This window comes from Lygodium microphyllum, chromosome 28 (genome assembly GCF_053477565.2).
Source record: "Lygodium microphyllum isolate KBCC chromosome 28, Lygodium_microphyllum_v1.1.10, whole genome shotgun sequence".
Classification (NCBI taxonomy): Eukaryota; Viridiplantae; Streptophyta; class Polypodiopsida; order Schizaeales; family Lygodiaceae; genus Lygodium; species Lygodium microphyllum.
Genome location: NC_141162.1, coordinates 110,909,393 through 110,935,263, shown reverse-complemented (window position 1 = coordinate 110,935,263; position 25,871 = coordinate 110,909,393). Strand labels below are relative to the sequence as shown.

General features: G+C 40.7%; 1 protein-coding gene across 3 annotated transcripts in view; it reads left to right on the top strand.

Moving 5' to 3' along the window:
• The window catches only part of LOC148011871 (uncharacterized), a 58,090-nt gene extending 36,522 nt beyond the window's left edge, over positions 1–21,568 (top strand). For 2 of the 3 annotated variants that reach the window (XM_087669867.1, XM_087669868.1), the window contains 9 exons: positions 10,895–11,318; positions 11,463–11,518; positions 11,603–11,694; positions 11,877–11,959; positions 12,073–12,152; positions 12,333–12,412; positions 12,500–12,545; positions 18,858–19,014; positions 19,086–21,568. In XM_087669867.1, coding sequence (XP_087525993.1) covers positions 10,895–11,318; positions 11,463–11,518; positions 11,603–11,694; positions 11,877–11,959; positions 12,073–12,152; positions 12,333–12,412; positions 12,500–12,545; positions 18,858–19,014; positions 19,086–20,836 — 2,769 coding nt within the window. In that variant the 3' untranslated portion in view covers positions 20,837–21,568. The remainder of the gene's footprint in view (positions 1–10,894; positions 11,319–11,462; positions 11,519–11,602; positions 11,695–11,876; positions 11,960–12,072; positions 12,153–12,332; positions 12,413–12,499; positions 12,546–18,857; positions 19,015–19,085) is intronic. The other variant, XR_015689251.1, reaches the window with a different exon arrangement.
• The last annotated feature ends 4,303 nt before the right edge of the window (positions 21,569–25,871 follow it).

Here is a 25,871-nt window from a genome sequence, read left to right as displayed (position 1 = left end):
GCCTCCTGACCATACACAAGCTCTTATTGAATTTCAGATTCAGCACTTGCTGAATAATCAGATCAGCCATTGGCTGATTTTTTGCATTTTCCAATGGAGTAGCTGGCTGCACATTAAGTTTACTTGCTGTGAAACTCTAGCTGAATCACCAAATGAAATGGGCGGCAGCCCTTCGAATACATCACTAGTGGCCTGATATGTGTCAAAACCAGCAAGGGATGATTCTGATTTTTCATTGAAAAGTACATCCCTACTGACAAATACCTTTTTAGAGATAGGATCATATAGTTTGTATTCTTTGCTCTCACTGCTATACCCCACAAAAATGCATTTGACAGCCTTGTTATCCAATTTGTTTCTAAGTACCTTGGGAATGTGTGCATTTGCAAGACACCCAAAAGTACAAAAGTACCCAACAGAAGGTTTCCGACTGTTCCAAGCTCCAAAAGGCGTGATATTCTTTAATGCTTTGGTGGGGCATCTGTTCAAAACATGGCAAACACACATAACGGCTTCCATCCAAAAACTATGGCAAGCTCTTTGCTTTCAGCATACATCTGGCTATCTCCATGAGTGACCAATTTTTCCTCTCTGCAACCCCATTCTGTTGTGGAGTATAAGCAGTAGTGAACTGATGAACAATGCCTTTTTGCTTGTAAAAAGAATTCAGCATAGAGGACATATATCCCCCCCCGGTCCGAACTTAGAGTCTTTACCCTACAGCCAGATTGGTTCTCAACAAGTGCTACAAAAGCCAAAAAACCAACAGAAGTAAACAAATCTTTGCGAGATGTGATGTGCCTAGAAGCACCATTGTCAAACAACCATGTGCTTGCATCCTCAGTAGAGCTAAATACTTTGTCAACCCAAGAAGAGTGATAACTGCATGTATAAAAAGAATAGTCTCTGTGTGCAACAAAGGACGCTGACTTAGTAGTAGTGGAAGGAGCATCAGAAACAGACATCCTTGACTCCTTTTTCTTCTCCTTGGCTATGTACTTTCTATATTGAGTGATGTAGTGGCTTGGCTTCTTGCAATAATGGCATTTGTCCTTTTTGGCTTGTGTGCCTCCTTGTTTCTTATTACCCTGCGAGGTGCCTGAATTTCCAGAGCTCTGCGGAGCTTTCTTTGCTTGGTTTCCCTTGCCCTTTTGTTGTGCCATACAAGTTTGCTTAGAGGCTATAACATCCACACCACTGTTTCTTCTTGTTTGCTTCTCCTCTAAGAGCAAACTGACCAACTAAAGAAAAGTAAGTGGCTATGGGGCAATCCTCATGGTGAGGTTCAAGGTCATATGAAAGACCAAGTACGAGGGCAGCAATGAATTCAATGTTGTAGATATCAACTGTGCATCTGAGTAATACTCATCGACATTCATAAGTTGCTCACGCAAGTCGTGAATTTTGTTTAGTGATCCTGCATAGAATCACCCTCATCCATCTTTAGTGTCTCAAGCTCTTTCTTTAAGAAAGAGATGCGGGTCTCATTCTTACCAGCAAATATCTGCTCAGCCAGGATCCTCGTAAAGAAGTTGCAGACTGAATGTGAGGGATAATAGACTGTTGAACTGCCAATGCAAATTATTTGTAATGCACGCAGTTCAAGGTGCATTCAATGCTCAGCAACAGTGCAGAAGCAAAATCCCTAAAATTTCTTGCCCCAATATGCTTAAAAACAGTCTATTTCAGACTGCAACTGCTCTGCATATACCAATATCTTCACAAAACCCAAAAGCTCCAAAAGTCTTGACTTATTTGCTAAGAAATTTTTGCATCAGTTGTGTCCCAGACACGTATCCAGACTGTTGTGCCTATTGGGCAAAAGCCCTTTTTCTAGAGATGAATCTGGAGTAAAAAGTAATTTATACTTAATTTAAAAAAAAACCTTGTAGAGAAACCAATGGCGGGAGCAACTAGTCTCCGTCGAGTTGGCGGATTGGAAAAGGGCTGGTGGCGGACAGGCAGTGTTGGGCACAGGAGTGCAGGTAGGCGACTGTCGAAGACAAGTGGGTGCAGGCTGGCGGCGCTAGCCACTGGTGGTCGGGCAGATGCGGGCAACAGAGGGCCTAAGCAGGCGACGTAGGGGTAGCGTTGCTGGAGTCTAGGCAGGGGCGGCACTGTTGGAGCCAGACCACGGGTGGCACAAAGACCAGGGGCGTAGGGAGACAGACTGGCGGCGTTGTTGGCGCTGTGTGTCTTGGCTGGCGGTTTGGGCAGCGTTCAGACTGATGTTGAGATTGATATTGTGCTGCCTGGCAGGATAGACTGGCTGGTGGCTTTGCTGGAGATGGTGGAGCTGTTGACAATAGCAAAGAAGTTGGAGATGATGGCTCTTGGACCAGCTAAGCTGAGGTTGAGCTCTGATACCAAATGTGAGAGATGGAGAAGTTTGAAGCTCAGTTGAGAGTGGAGTAGACAGTGTGGAGAGTAAAGCACGACACCCAATGCAATAGACTGCAAGTGTAAGCTAAAAGTACAAGGTATAAGTGTTTGAAAATGTTTAACGTAGGCACATAAAATAGAGAGAATAAATTTGGGGGAAAAGACCTCTTGTATGGAGAGTAAAAGGTATCCCAGTGTCCTACTGATCACCGACACTCCTCTGTGAGCGTAGGCATGAGTGAAACCCAACAAGTTGTGGGTATATTTTATGAAGGAAAAGAGTGATGTATTTGAGCACTTCAAAAATTTCAAGGCTATCGTTGAAATAGAAACATGCTTGAAAGTTAAGTGTTTGAGGTTAGATGGAGGGGGAGAGTAGCTAAAAAATGAGTTGAGTAACTTCTTGAGGTTTCATGGGATAAAGAGAAAATTTACTTGCAGATATAACCCATAGTAAAATGGGGTTGCAGAAAGGAAAATTAGGCATATTGTAGAAGTTGCACGGGTATTGATGATTGGAAAGAATATGCTAAAATGTTTTTGGTCTAAGTTGCGAAAGAAGCTTGATCCAAAGGTTGAAAAATGTATTTTATTGGATACTCTTTAGAGCAGAAAGGGTATTGTTGTTATAATCTTGTCATAAGTGATTTTAGAGTGAGCAGGGATGCTATTTTTGATGAGATGAGCAATTGATATGCATCTAGTGGTGATGCATTTGATGATGATATTTATATACAGAAAGAAAAGCAAGAATCATAGAGTCTTAGTGTACTAGAAACATCATCTGGTACTACATCTACAGTTAGCCCTTAGTTTGGGAGAGTAAGGAGTAATCCCGCATCTTTAGGTGCATCTAGTAGTGTTGCAGGTAAAGACAAAGAGAAGAAGAAAGTGTCAGATGATAATAATGCATCTACTAGTCATTTGGGGTTTGATGGAGATTCTAGTGGTTTAGAGAGTTTGGATAATGAGCTTGGTATTCCTTTAGTTAGGACACAAGGTGTATAGAGAGCACATGGTAATGTAAAGGCTCCACTAAGTGATCTAGTGGTATGTAGGTTTAGCAAGGTAAGATACCCTATTAAAGATTTGGTTTTGAAGGTTATGTAACTCGCCATTATACTTATATGGTAAAGGTGGCTAAGGATGTTGAGCTCACTTACTTTGAGGATGTTGTTGGTCATGCTCATTGGGATGCAGCAATGGATGAGGAGATGGCTGCATTAAAAGCCAATAAGACTTGAGATCTAGTACCATTGGCTAAGGGCAAGAAAGCTATTGATTGTAAGTGGATTTATAAAATTAAGCATAATGCATATGGTTCTTCTAGTAGGTATAAGACTAGGCTAGTTACAAAAGGCTATGCTTAAACATATGTCATAGATTATGAAAAGACATTTAGTTTAGTTATTAGGATGACAATTGTTAGATGTGTGATTGCTTTGGCAGTAGCCAAAGGTTGAAATTTGTAGCAAATGGATGCAAATAATGCATTCTTGCATGGTGAATTGTAAGAAGAGGTGTATATGGAGCAGCCAATAGGTTATGAAGATTTAGAGCATCCCCTATATGTGTACAGGTTAAAGAAAGCACTCTATGGACTGAATCAAGTACCTAGAGTATGGTCTGACAAGATCAAAGAGTATCTTGTCAATATTGGCTTTTATGTTTCTTATGTTGATCACTCACTTTATGTGAGAAAGGGAGATGCAGGCTTGGTCATCATAGTCATCTATGTGGATGATTTGATTATTACAGGTGATAATGACAATGGGATTGCTGAAGTCAAGGACCTTTTAAAGAAGTTTGAGATTAAGAATTTGGGTGCGTTGAGGTACTTTCTTGGTATTGACGTGATTACATGTGATGATAGTATATGGCTGTCCCAAAGGCAATATGGCTTGGATATGTTCGAGTATGGTGTGACAACGTATAAGCCTCTTTCAGTGCCATTGGAGCAAAATGTGAAGTTGAGTACTAATGTTGGGGATGAGATATAAGAACCTACTATGTTTAGAAGGATAGTAGGGAGTTTGATTTACATGACTATCACAAGGCCAAACTTGAGTTATGTTGTTGGTATTGTTAGTCAGTTTATGCAAATGCTTATAAAGCCTCATTTGGATGCAGCTAGGCGCATATTGAGGTATGCGAAGTTCACTTTGCATTATGGATCTTTTTATGAGGTAGGTAAGGATATACAAGTGTTTGCATACATAGATGCAGATCGGGTTGGTAGCGTATCTAACATAAGATCTATCAGCGGATTTATGTTTTTCCTTGGTAAAGCAACAATTATGTGGAGCTGCAAAAAGCAACCTATAGTTGCTTTATTGAGTACAGAGGCCGAGTATAGAGGTGCAACTATGGTAACATGTGAGGTGGTATGGTTGCAAAAGTTATTGGGTGTTTTGGATGTGTGGGAAGATGGTCCAGTTGTTATCCATTGTGATAACATAAGCAGTATACAGTTAGCTAGGAACCTAGTGTTCCATGCTAAGACAAAACATAGAGGTGCATTACTACTTTGTGAAAGAGAAGATACTTATAGGAGAGGTTGACTTGGTGTATGTTAGCACACAAGATTAGATAGTTGACATTTTCACATAGGCATTGGGTGCAAAGAAGCTTTGAAAATTTCAAAGCTTACTTGGAGTTGTAGAGATATAATTGAGCTTGAGGGGGAGTGTTGAGATGGCAAGCTCAACACGTGTGGACATTGATGATGGATCACCTAGTTAGATGGGTTTACACGTCTATACTTAGCACATTGGTGGTCATTATGATTTTCATATGGCCATTGACTTATCACTTATTATATTTAGTTTGTTGCACCTACCTACAGCTGGCATACTTAAAGGACCAGTTGATTAGTATAGTGAGTTATGTACTGTTTGACTTAGTATGCAACTTTCCTTTATGTTGTGTCTCATCTATACTTAGTGTACATTGTATTGTGTGTGAAAAAAGAGAAGGAACTAGCAAGAAAACGTTTTGGCCTTCATCTATTCTCTTGTGTTTTCGAGTGAGCTTCCTTGTGTGTATGGTGTAGTAGCTCAAGCAAGTCCCCCATCCTGTGATTCATGACAAAATTGCCTCCCATTTTTCAAAGAAAAGAAAATCTTATCAATAACACCTTGGAGAAAATCCTTGTGAGATAATATACAAAAAAAGACATTTTAAAGAGTAGTGAAGTATATAGAAAATACAATGGTTGTGTGAACAACCAATTTGGTGGGTTATAATGCTAGACCATCTCAGGGGTGGCTTTCCTAGAGTAACCAATCATGTAATCTTGGACGGATTGCCAATAACTGTTATTTGTATGGAGTCCTTAAGGGTGTGGATTTGGGGGTCGGGGAGGGAAGGGGCGATCTCCAATCAATCTACAGGCCAAGGATGACACATTCAAGGTTGGTGCTATGTCCTTGAGGGTGAGCTGTGTACCAAGGGCGGAAGGCACCAACAAAAGGTGTGTAGGGGGGCTTCACTAGAGTCCCTTGGTGAAGGTGGTGGATTGGGTGCAATCTTGTGAGACGACTTGCTGCTTTTGCTTGTTATGCTGAAGTTCCTTAGGGTAGTGTGTATGTACCCTTATTGCATTGGTTTTGATGCATGGGAAGAGGGGATAAAAAATGAAGGGTAGAGGGAGGTAGCTTGAGGATGGAAGTGGAAGAAGGCTGCGAGGATGGAGGAGGTTGAAGAATCTGCCATTAGGGTAGGCAAGAAGAAGAGGAAGGTGGAGCACTGGACCTAGCTTGGGCGGAAGGAAGCAAAGACTAGCGATGATGCTACAATTGAATAGTGGCAAGGCAAGGGTGAATGTAGCTAGGACAAATGGTTGGTTGGAGTAGAGGAGGACCAGGGGGGGGGGGGGAGGGGGTTTTAAGGTTAGAGGAGCTGTGGCTGGTATATGTGCAAAAGATGGGTGGCGAGGTAGGGCTGGATGAGATAATATTGGTGGGATTAAAGGATGTCCTTGCATTGACAATTGACATTACTTGTAGTAATGGTTGGAAGGTGGCAAAAGTACAATATGATGGTGGGGGCTGGGAATGGGGCATTGAGGGGTGGGGTAGTGCATGTAAACTAGAGAGGCCTGTTAAAATTCCACACTGAAAGTCTCAATGTCTCATAGGGCTATGCACCATCATGTGGACCCACACTTGGTGATAACCACCCACCCGTCTTGATACACCTCAAATTTTCTTCTTTATGGGCCTCAAGCACTGGGGAGAATGTGCTCTTTCTTATGTGCAACTTGAGCCAGAGTGAAGTGCTCATCCAAATATATATTTTCCCCTTTCATGGCCTCCACATTGACAAGAAAGTGGATCAAGACCTTCATTGCAACCTCATGCCATGCATCCATGAAATGATAGTTGACAAGTAATTTGCAAGGATTTTCTCTCCAAGTGATTTTGCATCTTCTTGTGGAGTGCCTTTCTTGTCTCACTTCAACATGCACCAGTAAACTATTCACTCTTACGGTTTGCCTCCTCCTCAAGAGTGACATTCATCACCTCTAGCTTTGATATAGGTGTCATTTTTTGATTTCTAACCACATTAATCCCTTGCATGATTTCCTGAACTTTTACTTGCGTTTGTTTTGCTATTTCACCCCATGAGTATAATTCTTTCTCAATATGCAGATGAATCTCTCTTATTTCATCATGTACCATTGGGGTAAGCTCCTCCTCTTGCACATACAACTCCATATTTTTTTGCACTCTTTCAGTGCCTCTTGGAGTTGTGCAATTACATGACTCTTAGGCATGTCTTTCTTCATTGTTTCCAATTGTCTGTTGCATTCCACAAGTTGTTCTCTCAGCTCTACAATGACCACGTTCCATGAAAGAAAATGGTAGACAACAGCAGCAAGCAATTGTCATGAAATAGAGGTGGAAAGTGGTGTGCAGCAGTTGGACTATACAAAACAGCATGTTTCATGCAGAAAGAAAGTGAGAAGTTAAAAGTCTTTAGCGTTGGTGCCTATTAATCCCATCTTGACCTTCCCTACAAGGGGGACAAATTAGAAATGTTTGTAATTAGGAACAGCTGTAGGGAAGGGGAATTGGAACATCCCATAAATTGGGAACATGATGCCCATCCCGATCTGTTTTGGAATTGCATTTCTCCATTCCAAGTTCCCATTATCCTTGTTGTTATATCCTTGGACATCCGGATGGGCGCTAGTAGCATTGGTGGCACTTTGGGATTAGGGCAGCCGAGCTCTAATGCTGAAGTGCCCTTAGTGCATTCACACTAAGTCACTTCATGACCATAGTGACCAATGCTACTAGCGCCCATCCGAATGTCCAAGGATATAACAATAACACTTGTTCTCCATGTCATGATTCTCTTAAAAGCAAGATTTAATGATTGCATCTATGCAATATTTTCTCATATATCAACACTTTTAGTCATAGGTAGGCAGCATTATCACCATATTTGCAATCTTCACGTGTTGGAACAATCATATGGACTCTCTCTAAAGTTGGTGGAATAACTGCTGTACTAAATCCCTCAACCAAAACTCCATTGGATGTCTTATAAGGCTCAAGAAACACAATGTTTCCCCAAGTGTCAGGTACAATAATCCCTTGTACGATACTTTTTTGCACTTTTTTGCAAAGACAGTAGGATTCCCAAGCTTCCAAAATTGCATAAAAGATCCACATTGTATGCAGGGGCTGATATGGTTGTTTTTCTTCCAGCAGCTTTGCACATTAGGATCCTCCTAACCAACCCTCCATCTAGTCCTTTGGTAAGCATGCTCTCTTGAAATATGCCTCATTCCAAACAAAGGTATTTCATGGTGAGATCTGTTACTATATCCACCTCTAGGTTTGGCATAGAAAAGTTGTGGTCTTTTCATTTTTGAGAAGCTGTGATTTCTCTTTGTGGAATTGTTTGAATTAGCAAGTTTTCAACTTGCTTCGATGGTCATCTTTGATTGCCCAGGCAACAAACAACTTTGATAGCACCACAATTAATGGAAAATGTAACTAGAAACCGATGTATTCGTTAAAAATCTTGCTTCAAAATTTGATTTATACTTTAGAAGCGAGAGAAGATACTATCTCATAGTATATTCTAGACAACAAACATGAGAACGACGTGCTAACTTGAAAGGTTGGACCCCTTCAGGAAAGATTATTTCCATCTAGATAAATACAGATCAGGCTGGCCTAGCAACATGATAGCAAAAACAATGAAAGATGTAGACTTTCTTCTTTTGCAAGGTGTGTTGCTGCCCATTATCTACCTAGATCCCAACAAGCGGTGACATGTCACAGGCGGTCCACATGTCACAATTGGGAAACAAAAATGGAAATGGAAATTAAAATGACAAATTTTGAGAAGGGGAAAACAGGCCGGACCATCAATAGAGGGGAAAGGATAAGGAAGTTGGTTTTTGAACCTTGATAGTTAAATGACACATTCGCTTATCAGAGTCACGTGCTTGTATACATATCCATTTGACATTAGATGATTTTAGTTGGAAAGTTGCATGCAAGTTGTATGCTTACATGTTTAATTTATTTGCATATTGTCATACATGACTTTTTTTTTATTGAGATAAATATCATATTAATGTTTGCCATGCCAATGTCTTGTCCTAGGTGGTCTATGTTATGAGGATATGTATTTTTGAAACCTCACTTAACATGTGGATTAATTTTTCATCACATGGTTAAGAAAATGCTACATATGTGAGGTATGACTGGGCTAGAGTAAATTCACGAGCTCGAGACTCAAGGAAATCACGGAATTTCAAAGGTCAAAAGTTGTTATAAGTTATGCCACACGGGTACTTGGTGGTATTTGGTGCCAATTGTTGGCCTAGGTCATTCGTTTGGCCATAAGTGTCAGTTGGTGACACTAGAGAAGTGGCATTTAATCGTGTACTTAATGCCAATCTGATAGTCAAAGATGGCACAGAGACACTTGGGAATGGAAGTTGCCTAGCCAATTTAATTATTGGCTAGTCGGATTATTTTTTTGGGCACCAAAATAATTATTAGATTAATTTTTAGTATTTAAAGATTGAAAATTGATATTTAATTATGGATAATGTTGAAAAAACCATTTGGGAAGGTTGCCACCTGTAAAAAAATGCCCATTCAAGACTGAAAAACATATTTATGGACTGGAGAGAGGCATTTTTAGTGTATTCAGTCTGTAAGAGAGAGAGAGGAGATGTTGGTGGTCTAATTTGCAGCCATTGGAGGACCTTTTGAGGTAGCCAAGGATAGGAGAAGACCAATCAACAACATGTGATAGCATCTATAGGTGGTTGAGACAGGGCAACAATAGTAAATGATTGATTTTTTGCAGTTCTTTGTATCTACAAGTTGTTGAGATAGGGCAGCAGTAGTGAATGACAGTTTTTCTTTAGTTCTTTGTGAAGAAAGTTTGAATTTTCTCTCTCCTCACCATTCTCTCTCATCTCCTAGTCTTTTTATAGCCTTGCTCCGAAGATTACGGCATTAAGATCACCAGAGGCTGAGAAATTTCAAATTTCTCTGTTGTAAATCCTAATTTGCAGATCAGAAATTAGGGTTTAGCCGTAGCCTCGGGAAGCATGCCAAAAATTGGAAGCTCCAAGACTTGGATTCAACTGTTTTTAGTCAAATTCAAGTGGAGGGACCAACAAATCAATGAATTTGGGCATTTTCCATCTCCATCAAAGTGGGTGAAGGCCGATTGATTGCCTGAATCAAGGGGCAAATTAGATCGAAAACTTGTTGGTCATTTTGGATAGCAAGGGGAGTTGGAATATCGAAAAGGATTGGGGGATTCCCATTGTACATCAACTTCTTCTTCAATTAAGTGAAATAAATACCGAAAGGGGCGCCAGTTTTGGGGCCAACAAGGTGTCCATTGTCCAATAATGTAAGTTAATTTGCATTTCTCAGTTTTGTAATAAATGTTACTGCTGTAACTAAGTTGTAATTAGGGAATTACCACCCATCCACGGAAGGAAGGTTGGTTTCAGTCCATCCTTGGCATGCCAATGCCTTGTCCTAGGTGGCCTATTGTTTATGCAGTTATACACGTTTTGATGCATATATGTGGCATCCTATCATTGCCTAAATATGTAATGTAGTTATATCAGACACATTACCTAGTTATGTTCAGCTATTTGATTGACACTTCATTGTATATATCTGTTTGTCTGTCCAGTTTTGTTAGTTGAATGCCAGTGTGTGTTCCTGCATTCAGTGTTCCTTTAGTCTGAGGTTGTTCTCTTAGCTTGCCAAATTGTAACCTGATAAGCAATCACAATTTGTCATGTTCATGCTATTAAATCCAAGATTTCCTTCATCCTTAGGTCATTCTCTTTTATTTTTCTAGGTTGTAACCTCATCAGCTGTCATGTTCAGGCTATGAAATTAAGTTTACCTTTGGTCTAGGTTGTTGTCTTTACACTTCTAGGCTGTAATCTCACACACAGTCACATCTTGTCACATTTGGGTTACTAACTTCTTTTATGTGTGCACTTCAGGGTGAAGAAATCACTTTTGACTACAACTATGTACGGGTCTGTGGTGCAGCAGCAAAGAAGTGTCTCTGTGGTTCCACTGAATGCAGAGGGTATATTGGAGGTGAACCAGTGACACCACGCTCAATAGTAGAGAGTGACTCTGATGAGGATGACCCAGAGCCGGTAATGATAGAGGGAAGTTCCCAGGGAGAGGATGAAACTCAACCTGAGAATAGGAAGCCATTGGTAGACAGATCTCTGGGAAAAAGTGATCTGAGCATTCCTGGCATGCCTGGGGTGAAAAGAAAGTGGATGTTTGGTGAAAGTAGTGAGAAGCATGGAGTTAGTTCCAAGCGGGTTAAAACAAATGCAAATTTAAGAAAGCTAGATATCACTAGTGCAAGAAGATTGACAGTTGAAACAGCAGGAGGTCGCTTTGATGGAGGTACTTAGGCATCTTTTTCTTTAAAGCACTTGTTTGTGTTCACAGGAATAAGGGAATCACTCATTTAGTGTACATTGCAACCTTATTGGGTCCCAAAAAAACCTTTTTAGGTGTGCTTATCACTATGCATTTATCTTGATACAGTTGAAGAGAAGCTAAATGAGATGTTGGATGAAAATGGTGGCTTATGCAAGCGGCAGGTATGCTATTTATTATTTTATTATGAAAATGAGTTCTTGCTCAGTAATATTTCTAAGTGCTGAGCGGTTGTGTTTGTGCTTCAGTACACTCCCAAGGATTTAGCAACACGGTATTTGAAGCTTCTGCTAGTGACAGCTGCATCTGGTGATGCAGTCAATGGGGAGGCATCTAGAAGGTGCTACATCATTCTGTGTTTCTATATGCAGTGCATATATCTAACGTGCTTGTTTTGCCTAAAGCAATGCCTTTGCGCATGCTGGATGGACTTTATTCCTTTTACACAATGTTATTATATACACCTGTATGCATGGTCTTGTCAGAAGCTTACTTATATCCTCTGGGTTGATGAATTTTCAGCACAAGGGATTTATCAATAGTATTGGATGCATTGCTGAAAACTCTCTCGAGGGGCATTCTCACAGAGATTGTCAATAAGAATGGTAAATTTCTTTCCTATTGGACTCCAGGAGTTTTTTATCCGCTAGTTGTTGAAGTCAGTGTGTTTGAGCAATGGGAACCTGCAATGAACTTACTGCTATTTTGATATCTTCAGGTCTACATATACTTCATAACATGATAAAGCAGTTCAGAAGAAATTTTCAAAAGACTCCTATAATCCGTAAGCTTATGAAGGTAAAGGGCAGGGCCTGCTCATTAAAGGTTGGTTTGTTTTCTAGTGCTGACGGATACTTTCATGGTGAAATGGTGGTATAATGTAGTCGACTAATATGGAAATTCCCATGTACACTGTTATGTGATTTTTAATGACAATGTTTGGGCATGCGATATATGATTTCTACTACTATATAGCAGGTGCTTGAGTTTCTGGCGGCCAAGAATATACTGACGCTGGAGCAGATAAATGCAGCACCCCATCATGACGAGGCTGAAAGGTTGGTGAACATATTTAGGCTTTCAGGTAATTATCGTGATAAGTTGGCAAGGCTTCACATTACTGAGTACTTGTTTTTGGTTTGCAGTGTGAGGGAGACGATTTATCAACTTTGTAAGCATAATGATTCAGAGGTAATAGAGACAAACGACTGGTTAATTTACTGGACACTGGGCAACATGTTTGTGATGATATTACATTGCTTAATTATCTGTCATAAATTTGATGTGGATTTTACAAGTTTGAATAATCTTTCTAAGATAACATCTGTTCTTGGCCCAGCTATACAACAACACTTTATTTGATGGGCTCTGCAGACACTACATAACTTGAGAACTTCTGCTTGAATATCCTAATGCGGCCAATTATCATTGTACTACCCATTGCTGGTTCAGTCACGTGATAAAATGTCAGGGTTTAATGTGCACAACATCACAACTAAAGTCTATATCAGAGTGAGTGCAATGTTGGAAACATTGAACACTTGATATTTGAATCAAGCCAGTAGTCTTATTACCATCACAAAGTTGTAGTAGCGATGCCACAGGTTTTTCTGTATATTTCCATAGAGAAAATATGAAACATTCCATACATTTCCATCTGGCAAATGCAGACAAGGATGGAATCATGATTGTATTGGAGGACAGTTTTAGGTTGAGGAAGATCTCACTTTGGCACATAGGAATTTGAGAATAGGCAATTGGTTGGGAGTTGCATGCTTGAGATGTGGTGTGGTAGGTGATGGTGCACAAAACTTGTAAGCAAACCATCCACTAATCACAACTAGTAAGCATGTGTTTTGTAAGCCAGCCACTCTTGGGATGATGGATATCTAAGCAAATTGCATATGAGCACTAAGAAAGTTTTGAATAGTTGACATAGAGGGAGAATGGTGAGTGAATTAAAGGAAAATAGATGGGCAAAGTGGAAAGTAACAGAATGTTCATGACACATAAACTCATAAGAAGAGAAAGCAACAATTTCTGCAACACATACCTAGGTGAACCCCCACAAACTAGTCTAACTTGATAGTCCATGTTTGCAAGATTCCTTCTATTCAAGAGTTTGAGCTCTTACTTGCTCTATGAGCCCGAGATTCATGACATTTTTTTAATCATGAGGATGAGCCATGCATTGTGGATAAATTAGAGGCACTTTCCAGCAGACATTTTCTAGAGCATTCTCTCCTTTTGGGAGTTTTGGAAGCTTATGGGGAGTCTCATAGGGTAGCATTATTTCACAGCTAGTCTTCAGCATAGGACACTTCCTAATGTTGAGCAAAATGGGAGACCATTGTATGTGTCGCCAGAATGCGAAATGAACTTAATTATTTAATTAAACTTTATGAGGATTTTTAATTAAGATGAACTTTAATTCTAGTATCCCTAGCTCTTGGCATGGTGACCATTGCACTAGCAATGAAGGATTTGACAATGGGCATATAGTAAACAAGTGTACATGCTATGTGGTGCAAGAGCAATGCAAAAGTAATAAGGCGCAATGTGAGCCATACATTGTGGATAAATTAGAGGCACTTTCCAATAGACATTTTTTAGAGCATTGTCTTCTTTTGGGAGTTTTGAAAGCTTATGGGGAGTCTCATAGAGTAATATTATTTCACAACTAGTTTTCAGCATAGAACGCTTGCTAATGTTGAGCAAAATGGGAGACCATTGTATGTGTCGCCAGAATGCAAAATGAAATTAATGATTTAATTAAACTTTATGAGGATTTTTAATTAAGATGAACTTTAATTCTAGTACCCCTAGCTCTTGGTATGGTGACCATTGCACCACTTATTTCACAGCTAGTTTTCAACATAGAACACTTCCTACTGTTGAGCAAAATGAGAGACCATTGTATGTGTCGCCAGAATGTAAAATGAATTTAATGATTTAATTAAACTTGAGGATTTTTAATTAAGATGAACTTTAATTCTAGTATCCCTAGCTCTTGGCATGGTGACCATTGCACCAGCAATGAAGGATTTGACAGCAAGCATATAGTGGATAAGTGTACATGCTATGTGGTGCAAGAGCAATGCAAAAGTAATAAGGCGCAATGTGAACATGCCCCGCCTTACATATGTCTGCAAGCCACTCGAACCACCCCTCCTCGATGATGGAGGGTGTTGAATGACCATACCCTTGCTACCACCTACTTGAACTCCTTGTCCATGAGCATGCTAACTACGAGTGTCACAAGTATCTGCTGCTATAAGCTCTCTATTGAGCTCTGCAAAAATCATCTCCTCCTCCTTGTCCATATTCTTATGTATACTCGGAAGAGTGTCACCCGTCAACTTGAATGTATCAACATTCACCTACACAATTCAGTGATGCATGTAAGATTGATCATTGTAAATGCTAAAGTCTAAATTGTAAAGTATAAACTTTTAAGTTCAAAGTTTAAAAGTTAAAACAACAAATTTTAAATGTTATGGTTAAGTGTTTAAACTTTATCTGCTTCGGACTACCCATGCTCATCATAGCTCTCATCATGCCTAAGTATGGAAATAGACTAGCCGCTCTAACTATCATGTGCTAAGCTGATTGTGAATCTTTGTGTGAATGAGAGAATAGACACTCCAGTTTCTCTCACATGTATGCGAAGAGTAATCCTGGGCAAGGACCCTCATGGCTAAGGGCTGAAGGATCTCCAATGCGTATCCAAAGTTTTGCCACCAAAATAAAGGCTTCACAAGTGACTCTTTCCTTCAACAAGTGGGAGAAGCAAAAGCCACATGCCCTCTTTGATCTGCATAGCATTCTAGCTCCTCTAGCAGTGCATTGTAGTCATCCATAGGGACTACACGAGTCAAATAAGCAAGCTGGTTCGAATGGCATGACCGCTGGTGACTTGTAGGCCGGATGTATCGATGTGGCAAAACCATGGATGGGCTTATGCAGCCACGCCCATCTCCTGTCTGCTATCTCTAAAACATGTGCATGCAGTGTCTTTGTGATCACTGTACAAGAACATGTCTCTACCAATGCCGCTCTAAAGAAATGAACGAGAAGGTCTATGGTGGATTCCTCGCAATCACTCATACGTAAGACCCTATAAAAGGGAGTCACAACAATGACAACGGTACGGACTTTTTGCCAAAACTGCTCATTAAGGCAGAAGCGTTGCATGGCTTTGGCCTCCTCTGTCTCATGCTCATCCCACTCATTTCATAGAGTGGACACCACTGTCTGGTGCAAGGCAACGGACCACACCTCATAAAGGCGCTCCAAGCTCCAACAATAACCACATGTAAGCAAAGCGAGTTGAAGAAGGCTTTCAAGATTCAAGAATGAAGAGAGATGGAGCCCGGGGATTGGGGACCTTGCGGCCCTGGGGGAAAGAGAGAATCGAGATAGATCATAGATACTAGAGAGAAATTAATTATTAGAATAGGGAGATAGATAGTTATGCATAAATCAAATTTCAATTATGAATCATTCAATCATGATATTATCATAATGAAAGAAAGTGAAATAAATTTAAAAGAAAAATTGCAATGTATATCTCAATGATAGCTTGTCGAATGTGGCGGTAGATGAATGCGCCCGTCGTTTTCCTCCCCCTCTTGCTGGTATCTACGGTCCACAAAAAGTAAGTGCCGAGTGGACATGAGACGAGTATGTTGATGATGCCCCCATTTCTTACGATCACTCCATCAGTCGGTGAGAATGGAGTAACCATATTTTATCCATGTGACCCAAATAGGATCAAGGGCTCTATCAATCCTCATTCTCTTCATTAATCTTTTTCGTCCTCATGTCATTGTATGTAACATTGGTCCATCCTTCACATGGATCCACATTGGCAATGGCTTTTACCATCTTCTTCCATTGCTTGTGCTTTAGGACATTGAATGCAAGATTGCACTCAATCACCATGCGTGCAATTTCAATGTCCGCAAGTCGTTGCCTTTCTCTAAGAAAGAAAACCGATCCAGGCATATGACCGAGAGCTTGAGAGAGAGAGGATTGTCTCTCTGGCACCGCATGAGGCTCCACTCTTTGTCTTTTACCGGAGCCGAATATGGACGTGGAGCCCCCACCACCAATGGTAGAGGCCTCTTCCGCATTGGTTGAAGATACGCCCACATTTGATGCTTCCTTGTTAGTAGGCATAGGAGTTAGTGCTAATAAGCCACTTCCTCCTCTTGTGGATCCCCCTCTCATCTTGGTGAGAATCTCCTTCGCGATGTTTTGAGGGATCTCCTTGCATGGAGCAACTTGCCCCCTTGTCTTGGAAAGATGTTGGAGAAGCAGAGTCGCACCACTTGTATAGCGCTTCCCGCAATACTTGCATGTCCAATGGTGGGAGTTTGACTTCGTTGTGTTTCTCTCCACATGGATCACATGCAAATTGAAAACCTCGTGCTTCTCACGAGTCATGGTGCCAATGACGGATAAAGAGGTCACAGAGAGAGAGAGAGAGAGAGAGAGAGAGAGAGAGAGAGAGAGAGAGAGATGTTTGAGTCTTGACTCTTGAAACTTGAGTCTTGAAAGTTGAAAGGGAGGGGGACTCGAGAGGCCCAAGGGTTGGGAACTTGGGGTAAAGTTGAAAGAGCAAGAGTGAGAGAGAGGGGATGGAAGATGAGAATGGCAAATGCTTTGATAAGGTGCGGGATAGAGGGGATGGGAGATGTGATTTGAGAATGGCAAATGCTTCGAAAGGGTGTGGGAAAGAGGGGATGGGAGGTGAGATTCAAGAATGACAAATCACAAGTCCATTCAAGAATCAAGATCCAAGAGAGGAAGATGAGAATCAGAGAATGGTAAGTGCTTGCTGAATTGGTGTGGAAGTATGGAGGAGAGAAGCACCTTTTGTAGATGAGAGAAGGGTCAAAGTTCAAATAGTCAAAGAGAGAGGGGTCAACGGTCAAAGAGAGGGCTGCAAGCTGGAAGGAATCTGAAGAGAGCAGGGGGGAGTGCATGGCTGGACAAGGGGGTGGGATGAGGTATCCAAGGCTTCGGACCCCCCTAAAAGTGCAATTGTGTAGGAAACTCGGGAAATGTGGGACATGGGGGCGCAGGAAATGCGGGACACAGGATCGAGGACGCATAGGCTAGGTGGCCTAAATAGGCCTGTTTTAACATCGTACTGTACGGTACTGTACGGATGGTACCATACGTCATACGGAGGCAACTATGGAATTTAGTTACATTTAAAGTTTCGCCCAATAAGTAGCTCTCTTACGGCACTTGAGTTATAAAGCAAGCCTCAAGCTTAAGCTTGGTCTAGTGAGCAAATCACTTAGGATTAATGACTAAGTCATTAATTAGCCCTTCATGAAAAATGAGATCTGATTAAGTAGTAGCTGATTACTCATTTGGAAAACTTATCTTGGCCATTTGGCCTCCTCTCTCATTTTGAGCAGCCCAAGTTTGCAGGCAGCCATTCTTCTCTTATTTACTGCAGAAATTGCAGTTTTCAGGCAGGGAATATGAGCTGACGGTATGGATGGAGTGTGGACAGCAACTAATCTTCTCCTAGGATGGGGATTTCATTGGGCAGCCTTCTAGCTCCATATACAACAAGGTATGCTGCTGTTTTTGAGCTAAATATAAAAAAGGTAGGTTATTATAGCATTACGGTTTGAGATCCTCTCTTTTCCTTTAAGATCTCAAGCCTAATGCACTTTTTGGGCAATTTTGTCGCCAAGAAAGCGATGTTCTCATAGTTTCATTGCGAAGAATCCCTCTATTTGTGAGAGGAACAATGTGGGATTGCATGGCAACTATGGAAGATAGTTGTCTAAGCAAATGCTCCACAAAATTGGGTTCAAATATTGGCTGTAATTTTTAGGATTTGGCAGGCTGAAGCATTCATCTGCATTTCGAACACTCTACAATTGGTTGGAGCTTGGAGGCCAATATTGAAGGCAACAAAGTCATTTGCACCCATGGATCAGTTGTGTCGTGAGAAATTGCTGAAGCCTGAAATACAACCATTTGCAACCAATTTTGAGCATACATCAGTAATCTAAAGAAATAGCTAAAGGGGTGCCAACCTTTGGGGCCAACATGTGTCGTGTGGTATAGGAGCACTCTAGCTTCGGTTGTATGTGAATTTTTCGCTTCCAAAAGTTGGTTCCATAAAAATCTTCATGAAGTTTAATTAACTCATTAAGTTCATTTCGCATTCTGGTGACAATATGAGAGGGATTACAAGGACATTTGGTGTGTATGAGGAGGTTGCTATATTCCATCTTATATACTTTTGATTCTGGCACCTTCTTCCCTTTTTGGGATTTCCAAATGGTGTGGCACCATGGATTGCCAAACTGGCTTTTTTGTTAGCCTTGTATTGTTATCTTGCCTAGAGGAAAAAAGTGTAAAAACTTAAATTTGTAGTTTACATTACAAGATAGATGAAATTTGAGCTTGTGCAATTTGCATACTTAGTGGTGATGAGTTTATGTGGTGGCTTCCTTTTTAAATGAACAGGTTCAACGAATTGCACGGCGTTTCAGGGAAAAGTACCATTTGAATTCTGGTCAGAAAACATTCAGAAAGCAAAAAGCATTTCTTTCTTCAGCTTCAGACCAACATAACTCCAGATTGATGGCCAAGCAGAACCAGTTCCAAGATTCTGGATTCACAGGTAATTGTTTTTTTTTTTCAATCTATAATCATGTTATGTAAGTTTGTTAACCAGGCAAAAGCTTCCTCCAGGTGATACCATGCATAAAGGCCACTCACAAACACAAGGTAATGACTTGCCGAGGAAGCAGAAAAGACCAAGCAGGTGGGATCAACCCTCACAAGAGGTGTTGGATACTACATTGGCTGGTGGTCTGCCTCAGAGCTTTTGGCCTTTTAATGCAAGCAATCTTTTGGGGGGAAAGAGTCAGCAGGACCCTCCTGATAACGCACCAAGGTTTACAGAAAATGCATCAACAGATCAGTTACGGGATATGCATCCTGAGCCTCCAACATTTCCTGCATATGAATCACAGAAGCCTCCTGCTACTGCATACACAGAAAAACACATGGCTGATATTGTACCCGGTCTACCAGTAGGGCCATTTTTGACTGCTTCACCTATGAGCTTTGTTCCCCAGCAGGTGAATGTATGTGTGGGTATACCTGTTACACAGTTCTCTTCTGCTCATCCTGGTGGGGCAGACTCTGCATACTTCCCTCAACAGCATGGTCCTTGCAATCATACGAATGAGGGTCAACATTTAGTAAATTCCACACCAAATGGCCTCCAAGAGAAGAAGGCAAGTAAAGAGGGTTCATTACATGACCAGGCTAGTGAAGGGCCTGATGTAATGTATGGTATTTCCCCATCTCAGTTTTTCCAGCAGATGCACAATGTTTTTGGGTCAGTTTTTCATCCTTGGCAGCTGCAAGCCCTTATGGCCCCACATTCTTGGGGCCCATTTCTTTCAGGAGATGCAAGATTTGATGACTCCAAGTGGACCCTACATTCGGATGCAGTACCATGGCAAGCCAAGCGGTATGAGAAGGGAGATGCAAGATTTGATGACTCCAAGTCGACTATACATTCGGATGCAGTACCATGGCAAGCCAAGCGTTACGAGAAGGGAGATGCAAGATATGAGGATTCTAAGTCCACCCTACATCCAGAGGTAGTACCATGGCCATCCAAGCGGTATGTTTCTAATAAAAGTGCGGCAGAAGAGCTAAACGATGTGATGGATTATGAGCTTGAGCCTGAGCCACCTGTTCCAGGCTTGTCCCCTCCTCATTCACAGCATCCTGTAAGACATGTTGCACGTCAGTACAGTGGAAATGAACATCATGCAGGCAGAAGCTGTACACATCCTCAACAAGAGGGTTTCTCATCAGGGAGAAACACTCTGCACCCTCAGCAAAACAACTTTTCAGGTAGAGGCATTACGCACCCTCAGCAAGACAACTCTTCAGCAGGTAGAGGCATTACACACCCTCAGCAAGACAACTCTTCAGCAGGGAGAAGCAGTATGTATCCTCAGAAAGACAGCTTTTCTGAAGGGAGAAGCAGTATGCACCCTCAGCAAGAAATTACCCCAGCATGGAGAGAAGGGAAGTGGGATTCTTCTAGATGGTCCAAGTTTCCTGGTCGGAAACCACAAAGATACTTTGACAACAAGAGAGATTTTGGGTATCCACGAAGATTCAACCATCATAGATTCCAAGGGCAGAGGTTCTCACGACCTCATGTTTACCGTGAAGATGCATTCCACAGGTGCCCGCCAAATGAGAATGTTGTGGTTGCAGATGTTGGGCGGACGCCTCACACTTTTCATGAAGATGAAACTTTTGAAGAGGCTTCTCCTTGCATGCCTTTAGAAAAACCTTGGGGATTTGACCAGGATGATTACTACAAAGAAGGCCCTGAAGATTTCTCTCTCCCTCCTGGGGACTTTTCTGTTGTGAAAGATTCAGATGTGTCCAAGCATACTGGACAAAGTTGATGATTGATAGAGACTATTTAAGGGTTTGGAACAACAGGAGCTTGCTAAGCTCACTTGCTTTGTTTGCCGGAAATCAACTGCTTGTAGAATCAATGCTCTTTCATGAGCAGCAGTAATGCTGCAGTAACTATTCAGACCGATGGAAAGCAGCTGGAAAGATGCTGCTTTACCAGGCATCAGCATTTTTTAGCAAGATGTATTTTATGTTGTTGAAGCAGTAGACCAGGCCACTCTAAAAGAAGTATGTTCTCGTGCTCTTTTTATGCCCTGAGCTTTAGCTCTCCTATATACTTGGTATTGTATCACATCCAAATGCTGCTCCACTTTATGGTGCAGGTTCTGTTGTAATCCTCAAATTTATCAAGTCATAAGGCACATACTTTTGTGGCCATGACAAGAGCAACGACTTCCATGGATGAGGTGGAGTGGCTGTGGATGCACTGGTGTTTGCTGATAGCAAGGATGCTTGTGGTTTATAATCTCATAGCTTTGTAGTGACGATGCTTGGTGATTTCACCAACTTTTTCGTAAATCAGGCAGGCAAGAAATTTAGCCCAAAGGGAGGCCCACCAACTTTACAATATTATGATAAATTCTTCTGGCATTCTTCAATTTGCTACTGACTTCTTCGCCCTGGAAGCTGTATTAATGATCACTTTTTACTTCTTCCCCTCGTCTTACTCCTTTACATGACTTACTGTTCTTTAATGTTATTTGTTTTCTCCACTCATTCAGGTTTTGGTCTTCTCTCTCTATTATTTCCTAAAAACACGTAAGTATTTTGTACTGAGGTTCAATGCTGGAAAGAGTGGAGTTCTCCTCTCGTGAGATTTGGCATAGGTTTAAGTGGCAGTAACTTTTCCATTTAACTCCACTGAGGGTAACACTCTCGTACGCTTTGCACATGAGGTTTTCAAGATCAGCCATATTAGAAGCAAAATGTTGAACTGCAGTAAATCAACAGCCAGAGTATGTGCATTTGAAGTTTAAAGTTGAGCAAAGAGATGAATGCCAGCACAGACTGCCATTATCCACAACATTCTAAAATCCTGCATGTGTGATTGCCATGCCAAGGCTTGGGGGTTCCTCTACTTCAATCCATGGGACCTTTAAAATTGTAGCACCTTAAATTGTATCCATTTTTGGGTCATGGTTTCTACCATGTGGACTTTCCCACTGGGCAACTGTTGGCCAATTTTGGGGCCCCATGGTCTCACTTTGCTTCTTGCAGGTCTTCCAAGTACTTGCTTTGCTTGTTTTAGTGAAGAACATATTTCTAAAAAACATATTTAGTCCCTCATATCTAGTCCCCAAGTACTGAACATGAAATAACATCCCTTAGAATGAGGAGGGTTATAGGATAACACAAGAATAAGCACTGCACTCACATCATACACAATCATATCCCATAGCGTGTGCATTCACACATGCATGTGCAGGTGTACACAATATCTCATTTGCTCTATCCCATAGTTTTAGTCTTCTTGGAGTAAGGAAATTTGTGTTGAACTTTACACAACAATTGCACTAAAATAATTACGAGTGATTTGCGAGTCATCTAGATTGGGCAAAGTGTCACAAACCCTTTGTAGAATCAAAATATTCAAGCCCCATACTCAAAACTCTTATAACCACCTAATAAACATCTAGATCTCGCACCTTGCACAAAATGAAACCCTTTCCCATGAAAGAAAAATGCACAATTCAATGCTCGCCTGGCCCATTGCATCTTTGACCCTTGCAATGCTTTTTATAACTGTATTGAAAACCCCATGGGAGAAAGCCTATCACCATGAGGTACGAGAGTTAAAAATGATGAAACCTTGATCACAATTAAGAAAAAGAGTCGTAAAAGCTTTCTTGTTGGGGATTTTACAATGGCTAGGATTTTCTTGACAATAAGCATTGAATAGTCATTAGCTATAAAATGAGACCCTATCATAATATACAACAAATGAATATGTTTGCGTGCATGTGTGTGAGCACATCCACCTTGGATCTTCTTGCACAAAAATGCCCAACGCCAAAGAGGACTAGGTAGTGTAGCATGTTAAGCACATTTTGTAGAGCTTTTGAAGGCATGTAAGAATAAAGTCTAAAAATTAATTGATGAAAAGTGTTAGAAGTATTATTGCAAAGTGTTCATATATGCAATCAAAGGTGACAACATGAAAAACATAAACATTACACAAACATTTAATAGAATTGGCTTGTCCACACAAGATGTTAACCATAAGCTTCATCTCTTGTCATACTCATTGGAATGGTCCCAACATAAAAGGTAGTACACTACACAAGCATGCAAGAAACACACAACATTTCAAATATATATTCAAAATGCCCAACACCATGCAATCAAATGTAACAGTAAAAAGTAACTTTATAACCAAAGAAAACTGTGATAAGCAAACTTATGGGCCACACCATGTCAGTATGAGAGTAATGTCTAATCTCAACAATCATAAAAGATGTTACATTTTCTTGCCACAACACACTCCATGGTAGAGCTTATCGATGAGCAAGTTGTGGAGGATGGACATCGACAGATGGAGTCAGGCCAAAAGTATTGGGCTTATGCATGGCACATATTGTTCATTGTGAGACACTATAGAGAGGTGAGAGTTTTAAAGTCATGATATGGTCATGTTGGATACTATTTAGGTATCACACTTGTTGCTGGCTCTGTTCACAATGAGTGAAATTACTAAAATGAGTATTTTATACTTTAAATGCAGGTACATGTGATATGTATTCTAAATGCATTCACATGTTGCTTACAATGGAATCATCCCTCTAGAGTTCACAAAAGTTGACATTATGCAAATGAGTGGGTGCGAGATACAGCGGGATTCCCACTCAGAGGTCAGTATGAGATCTAATGTTGTTAAAATACTACATAGATGTTTGGTAGACATTTAGTATATTCCTAATTTATTATATGAATACCACATATTGTAGGAGGTATGTAGCATGGAATGGCTTTTTGATGCACGTTCTTGTAAATGTACACAAAAGAAGATGACACCATTTTAGATTGTAATGCGGGATATGGTGACCTTGCATTAGTAGCGCTAAATTCTAATAGACAAATTGCATGTTTGTATCACTTTGCCGAAGATGGAAGATATCTAAGAGCAAAGGCAACATGTTTACATAAAGTTGTGCAATATTTAACTGTAATGTAGTGCTTTTTTTCATCATACCAATGCATGGGTGCTCACCCTTTCACGTAGGCATGTATAACTACCTCCCATAACCTGAAAATTAATCGTGTTCGATATGAATGGGGTGCTTCTACATAGGGAGCCAAAGAAGAAGGGTTCGACTGGTGAAGCCATGGAAGTAAGCAGGTATTGGGTGATTTTGCAGCCCCCAGGGCGACTCACAAGGTTTTTGAAGGAAATATATACATTGTTTAACATAGCCATTTGGAGCTCTATGAAGGAAGACAACTTATGTGAGCTACTCCTATTGGTTAGAAGTGAATGTGTGAAGTTGTTAAAGAAAGCACCAACCTTTTTTATTTCAATATGGACAAGGTAAGTGTACAACAACTCCCACAACCACTTCTTGCAGAAGGAGTTACACAAAGTCCCTTTTTCTGAAATGTTTTGATGACATTGATTGGCCACACTTCAGCCCAACAATGACACTATTTGTGGATGATAGAATGTAGGAGTTGCAGATGAACCCACCCAATGCCTTTATATGTTCATTCCCATTTGAGAGAAACCCCATGAACATAGTTCTCCTAGAGCACATGCTTTCCTACTTGACTGAGCTAGCGTGCTTACATGGTTCAGTCCTAGACTTTGTTAGGGATTACCAATTCCACCCTCTAGCAATGAAACTTGATTGATATTTAATGTACATGATGAATATGTACTTTCAGAATTATTTGATTGTGTTTATTTACAAGTATACTGAAATAAGGATGAGAGGGAACAGGAGAAAGATAGAGGAATGTGCAAGTGAAGGAGATTGTGTATAGGCATTCGCTCAATTATAGTACTACAAGATGTGTAAATAAAGCACGTGCAAAATATCTAGCAAAGGGTGGAGTGTAGATACATGTACGCATGTGAATGTATATGTGCACAGTGGATTGCGTAACAATGAGATAATATTGTTATCTCAATATTAACTATTCGAAAAATGTGAAAAACAATAGATGTTGCACGTTATTGTAGTAAGTGTAACAAACTATTTGATATTGTATCCTCTTATAGTAAGTCCACACAATAATGCTCAATTGAAAGTAGCAAAAACATGTGTGATGTAGTTTCGCTTATCTGTGCACAATGGAAGTGATATATCATGATATAATATCAAATCATGCACATAAAAATGAGAGGTACGTGAATGTATATATGCATGTAGGAGTAACAATGTGATATTCTTTTCGTCCTGATATTAGCAACTAAAAGTGTCTAGGACAATGGATCTCATGCAAACCTTTGACCCTTGCAAAAACAAGAGGGTTGTGAAAAAATAGATGGACGATCCTTGCAAAAATGAGAGAGAGAGAGAGAGAGAGAGAGAGAGAGAGAGAGAGAGAGAGAGAGAGAGAGAGAGAGAGAGAGAGAGAGAGAGAGAGAGAGAGAGAGAGAGAGAGAGAGAGAGAGAGAGATGGGGAGGAGGAAAAATAGAGAGAGAATTGGTGGAAGATGGGGGAAAGAGAGAGAGAGATTGAGAGAGATCTATACTTGAGGTAGTTAACATGGGGGGAGAAACATGGGAGGGGATGGTGGTGGTGAAAGTGGTGAAGGTGGTAGTGACAACGGCGATGAAGGCGGGGATAGAGGTGGTGGAGGTGATAGTGGTGGTAGTAGGGGACAGTAGTTGTGCTTGATATATGCCCAAGAGAAGAGGAGGAATAAGTGGACTATGTGGAACAAGAAATAGAGGTTTCCCAAAAAAGCTCGCTCAAAAAGTTTACTTCTTGCACGTACTCCCTTGCAACTTACCTTAATTATATGAAAAGTCTATTAACTCAACTTGCAGGGATTGACTTAAAAATGGAAGAAGACATATG